At 32.4% G+C, this 6,183-nt stretch overlaps 1 protein-coding gene across 1 annotated transcript; it reads right to left on the bottom strand.

The window, feature by feature from the left end:
- On the bottom strand, positions 1 to 5,962 carry LOC143589032 (putative DNA primase large subunit). Its single transcript, XM_077069894.1, has 19 exons — positions 5,767 to 5,962; positions 3,738 to 3,799; positions 3,554 to 3,657; positions 3,375 to 3,453; positions 3,214 to 3,273; positions 2,660 to 2,723; positions 2,544 to 2,560; positions 2,352 to 2,435; positions 2,187 to 2,251; positions 1,925 to 1,973; positions 1,793 to 1,840; positions 1,617 to 1,706; positions 1,462 to 1,521; positions 1,341 to 1,400; positions 1,185 to 1,259; positions 1,018 to 1,103; positions 281 to 374; positions 95 to 202; positions 1 to 26 (listed from the first exon to the last, which is right to left on the bottom strand). The coding sequence occupies exons 1-19, from the start codon at positions 5,912 to 5,914 to the stop codon at positions 9 to 11; spliced, it is 1,371 nt and encodes a 456-aa protein (XP_076926009.1). The 5' UTR covers positions 5,915 to 5,962; the 3' UTR covers positions 1 to 8.
- Between the last annotated feature and the right edge of the window lie 221 nt (positions 5,963 to 6,183).

Here is a 6,183-nt window from a genome sequence, read left to right as displayed (position 1 = left end):
TTTACGCATCAAGCCGTTGACGTATTCTGCAACCAAAAAAAGTATTCTAAACAATTGAACATATTATACATAAACAGTTATTAATAAAATTTACCTTTTCTTTCAGGATCTTTTGACTTTCACTAAAGTACTGATTTGGATGGTTGATTCCGGCATCACAAGATGTGTTATGAAGCGCTTCGAAAGTCAAAGTGCATGCCAACTGCACATATATTATAAAAATTAATACTTCCAAAGATGAAAAGAACGAAATTTACAATAAATATTAATGAGTTATGACCTGATAATGTCTAGTTTTTGCCTTTTCAATAATATCTTCTAACGCACGGCTGCTTACTCCCATTTTACCAAGAGCAGCCCTTAGGTTTTCTTCACTGCAGACACGAAACCAAGGGTAAAATGGTAAAATAGCTGATAGATATTCCAACGATGTAATAAAAATTAGATAATGTTGCTTGAAGTACTTGCAATCTAACGTTAAGGGATTTATTGTTTCAAGTTAAGCCTTAATAAACTGAACATTCAGTAAGACAGTAAAGAGTTTGTGAACCGTTCGCAAGAAGGTCGTTTATGTCATTAATATAATAAACAAACAAAAATGAACATATATTTGTTCATTTAGGTAAACGAACAAACAGAAACACACCTTGTTAGTTCATTTACGGTTGTGAACATTCATTAAAATTTTGTACGTCTATGTTCGTTTACAAATATATTTATATTTATATACCAATACTAACTGGCCCTTCATGCATCAACCTATCATCCAATCAAATTTAGGAAAATTAACAAACATGCAAAAACACGTTAATTTTCTTTGTTCACTTACATTCTCTAATTTTTGTTTAGAATATAAATGAATGAACATAAACGAAAACAAACATGAACAAGAAAATTGTTTGTTTGTTTGGTTTAAGTTAAACAGACGAGCATGAGCAAGCCCTGTTTGTGCTTGTTCGGTTTGTTTACACGCTAATCCAAGTTAAGTGATTTTATAATTTTGGTAACTAAACTTACCTAAAATGACGATAAGGGCAACCATGATGGTCCCCAACTCCAGGGGTTGATAAGATAATCTTTTGACAGGAATATGGTGTGTAATCCTAAAAGTAACATTTAAAATATGTTAAACGCATTTTTATAAGAATAAAGCATAAGCATGATCAGTTAAAGTTGATACTTACAGTTCTTTTTCCTTCTTTACCATAATTGTGACGTATGCCGTATGCATATTCTTTGTCAAATCTCTCAGAACCAACCTGATATTAATAATAAACATCCACTTAACACTTGAAAAAATAAATCATTAAGTATATAATATTTAAATAATCAATGTTTACCTTCTGAGAAAACTCTGCTTTCCAAAATGCAAGTGCATCGTCTAACTTCAACCCGACACCCTGAAAAATGTTCAAAGGTTAGAATTACAATTATCCAGATTAATATTTTAAAATACATTACCTTGAGAAATAAGCCTAATTGCATCCTTCCTCCATGTTTCAAATGATGATCTTCTCTCAACTGATCATATTTGGTGAAAACAAAGATAAAATATAAAAAAAAATCTTAATAAATTAGAATGAAAAATGAGTGACCAGTTGTATAATATTACTTACCGCGTTGAAAAGGTGCTGCATACACAAAGGAAATGAAGTTCTTGCTACTTGATCGATGTCTTTTAAAGATATTTCACCAAATTCTCTGTCCTGTTAAGATAATAACAATAATATCAAACATCAAGAAAAGACTTTTACGATTTTGAAGTAAGATTGAGTAAAATTAGGTAACATACCTGGCCATAATCAGGACCTAAATAACTAGTGGCTAGGGCTTCAACTATCTAATTCATAACAAATGAATAAAATTAGCTTTTTATTCAATGAAAAAAAAAACAATTAAAGTAGATTTATATTTTATAACTCACTGGTGTTAGACGGTCTTTTTCTTGTTCCCTAATCATAGATGTCCACTTTCTGGGAAGTAAAAGATTAGCACTCAGTAAACTTCATGGGATCGTATGTTTTTTACTCCAATGACTCAAAACAGTTAAAAAAAATAGATTATAAAATGACAACTCAAACGGGCTGAAAGTCACATAAACTGTATTGTAATGCGTAAAATCTTCTATTTTTTTTATTTAAGAGAGACAAAAATTATTTCTAAGAGACACAAAGTTCCAGAGTAACCTGTTTGTGAGAACGAGAGCTTTCGAAAGATGGCTACGAAAGTGTGGAACAACAAATGAGACAACCTAATCAAATAACAATAAAAACATTGCTTAGTATATATCTTTGTACTACATTACTACATTAGTGTTACAAAAAGAGCCCTAATAATAATGTTTCACTCACCTGATTCACACCAACATATGCATATCCTTTCTGAATGAACACTTTGCGAGTTGCCACAAGTTCTGGAACTTGTTCAAACGAAACCTACATCAATTGAAATGAATCCAACATGAAATATGATTCTAGAAAACTATAACTTTCTAATTTGAATGAATAAAGTGAATGTGCAGGAACTTCAACTAGACAGCGTACCTTAAATAAGCCACCAGCTGCAATGAAGAAAACCAAAAATAAAATGTTAAAGCACTTGAACAAGGAAAGCAAAACTTAAAAATTAAATTATTGGTGATAATGCATTTATCACATACGAGTGGGTAGAGGTTGGTTAACTGAGCGTGCAACCAAGTTCAAATTCTCACGCAAATTATTGTCCTGAAATGAATCATAAACAAAGAATATGTTTGCTTCATCAGAATAGTTAATCGGTATCTAATACTAGACTCTAGGGCTGTAATGGAACCAAGCATTATACGGGAAGTTAGTTTGTTGAGAAAACAAACTAATAGTTCAATTAGTTGAACAAAGAAACATAAACGCATGTCTCGTTCGTTTATCATTCATTTATGTTCGTGAACGTTCATTCATCTAAATCTGTTCATATGTGTTTACTTATGTTCGTTAGCTTATGTTTGTTAGTTTTTTCATTTCCGTTTGTTAATATATTCATTCAAGTTTTTAAGGATTTAGTGTAGTTTTGATAACTTTTTAAGCCCAGCACACTATTGTTCACGTTTACTTTTAATTGATTCTAGCGCATCTATGTTTGTTCGTTTACGTTCATGAACCATTCATTTATAGCATCAACAAATGAACATAAACAAACACGAACAAGAAAACCACGTTGGATAAGTTGAATTAATACCCCAAATTCTGTTGAGGAGACAACTTCGTATGTAATGCCAAGTTCATTCATTAATGCCAACTGAAATTCAAAACACCAATTATCAATATCAGAACTAGAAAAGCTTGATTAATCATTCATACATATATCAATGTGTATAAAAATAAGCTGGATTAACATACATGATCGGAATTTTCAAGCTTAAACCGGTACCGAAAAAGAGTGGTTTCCATTGAAAGAAACCATTTCCTTAATTCTTCTCTAAAATATCACAAAATTAAGATTACACAATTAGTTCAAAAATCACATAAGACATCAAAACACAAAGAAAACAAACAAATAGTGAGATTCAAAAGCTTACGATCGACAATACACAAGGCGCAAAACAAAATGAGATATCAAATCTTTGTTCAAATCCTCTGATGCTTGTGGATGTCTCATATTGGCCTTCCATAAATCACGCACCTACTTGGTTTAAAAAATAATAAACATCATGTTTTAAAGAGTAAAAAAACTAAGCAAACATAAAGAAAACTATCACTGACCAATTTCTCCATTTCATCAGGCTTCTTCCCTCTAGCAAGTCCATCAGATATCCCTCTGAGAACTGTATTTAGCAAACATGAATAATAACCCTCTACAGTGTCAAAACTGATTATGCAAACAAACTAAGACACTTGCACACTACTCGAAATCAGAACACTTAAAAAGCTCAAAAATAGCCTAGCCCGAGCCTTATATAAAGCCGATAGACAACAAATTGTTTTAAATCCTAAACCTATCAATACGAACACGTAGTATTTCATGAATCTAGCTACTCAATTAGCATACACAAACATAACTTATAGATCAGAGAGTCAAAATATAAAGTTTAATGTAACCTAAACACCAATCGACGGCGAATAGCGACTCAATTTGCATATACGAATGTAATTTATAAACCAAAGAATGAAAACATAAAGTCAAATGTAGACTAAAAGCCAATAGACAACGAATTGTTCCAAATCCTAAACCAAGCAATACGAGCACGTAGTATTTCATGAGTCTAGCTACTCAATTAGCATACACGAACATAACTTACAGATCAGAGAGTGAAAATATAAAATTTAATGTAACCTAAACACCAATCGACGGCAAATAGCTACTCAATTTGCATATACGAATGTAATTTATAAACCAAAGAATAAAAGCATAAAGTTAAATGTAACCTAAAAGCCGATAGACAACGAATTGTTCAGGATCCTAACCCTAGCAATACAAACACGTATTTCATGAATCTAGCTACTCAATTAACATACACGAACATAATTTCTAGATCATAAAGTAAAAATATAAAGTTAAATGTAACCTAGAAGCCAATCGACAGCGAACCGTACGTAATCCTAACCCTAGTAATACAAACATGTAGCATTTCGCGAACCCAGCTACTCAATTTTGCATATACAAACATAATTTATAAATAAAAGAGTAAAAATATAAAGTTAAATGTAACCTAAGAGCCAAAAAACAGCAAATATGGCTACTCAACTTGCATATACAAACATAATTTATAAACCGGACAGCAAAAATATAAAGTTAAATATAACCTAAAAGCCAATCAACAGCAAATAGCTACTCAATTTGCATAAACGAAAGCAATTAATAGATCGAAGAGTGAAAACATAAAGTTAAATCTAAACTAGAAGCCAATCGCCAGCGCATCGTTCGAAATCCTAAACCTAGCAACACGAACATTTAGTATCTAGCTACTCAATTAGCACACACGATAACACGAACATAATTTATAGATCAAAGAGTGAAAATATAAAGTTAAATGTAACAACCTAAAAGCCAACCGGCTGCCAATAACTACTCAATTTGCGTATAATGTAACAACCTAAAAGCCAATCGACAACAAATAGCTACTCAATTTGCATATTATGTAACAGCCTAGAAGCCAATGGACCGCTAATAGCTACTCATTCACATTGACGAACAATGTAATAACCTAAAATCCAATCGAATGCAAATAGCTACTCAATTTGCATATAATGTAACAACCTAAAAGCCAATCGGCTGCAAACAGCTACTCAATTAGCATACATGAGCGTAATTAATAAGCCGAAGAGTGAAAATATAAAAGTAAATGTTATAAAGTTAAATGTAACAACCTAAAGCCAATCGACCTCAAATAGCTACTCAATTAGCATATAGAGGGCATGTTATAAAGTCACAACCTAAAGCCAATCGACCTCAAATAGTAAATGTTATAAAGTGCTTTTGGAGGGGCATTTTGAACATTTTGCCTCTCCAAAAAGCAAAAAGCATTTTAAAGAAGCAATCCCAAACACCCTCAGAAACATAATATATATACCGAAGAGTAAAAATATAAAGTTAAATGTAACAACCTAAAAGCCGATCGACCACAAACAGCTACTCAATTAGCATATACAGACGTAGTTAAATAATGTAACAACCTAAAAGCCAATCGACTGCAAACAGCTACTCAATTTGCATATACGAATGTAATTAATAAACCGGAGAGTGAAGATATAAAGCTATAATAATAATAAAGTAAAATAATGTAATAACAACCTATAAGGCGGTCAACGGCGAACCGCTCAAAGTCTTCGAGTCTGACTTCTAGCACGGGAGCCGTACGATACAGCGGAAGAGTTGAACGTACACCGTCAGATGATGATGCTGAAGGTTTATTCTTCTGTGATCTGTCAATAACATCCATTGCAATTAGCTGTGTGTTTGTTTATTGTTTGTTACAGTGGATTAGAGGTGTGAATCGTGTGAAGAAGAAGAAGAGTGTTTTGAGAGGATATGAATTGGTAGGGTTTGGAAGAAATGGGGAAATGGCGGGAAATGGTTAATTGGTTCCCACCAAATTTTGTGTGCTTTGGAAGAAGATGTTGGGCTTGTTAATGTAAAAAAGAGGTGAAGAATCGAATCGTTGAGCCCCAAAAACTAATTAATGAAAAGTTGGGTGCATAAAAAACCTGA

This window comes from Bidens hawaiensis, unplaced genomic scaffold, assembly GCF_021521415.1.
Source record: "Bidens hawaiensis isolate Kalapana, Puna unplaced genomic scaffold, B.hawaiensis_p1.1 tig00037178_1, whole genome shotgun sequence".
NCBI lineage: Eukaryota > Viridiplantae > Streptophyta > Magnoliopsida > Asterales > Asteraceae > Bidens > Bidens hawaiensis.
The sequence above is the reverse complement of the archived record's forward strand: the minus strand, read 5'-3'. Positions and strand labels throughout refer to the sequence as shown.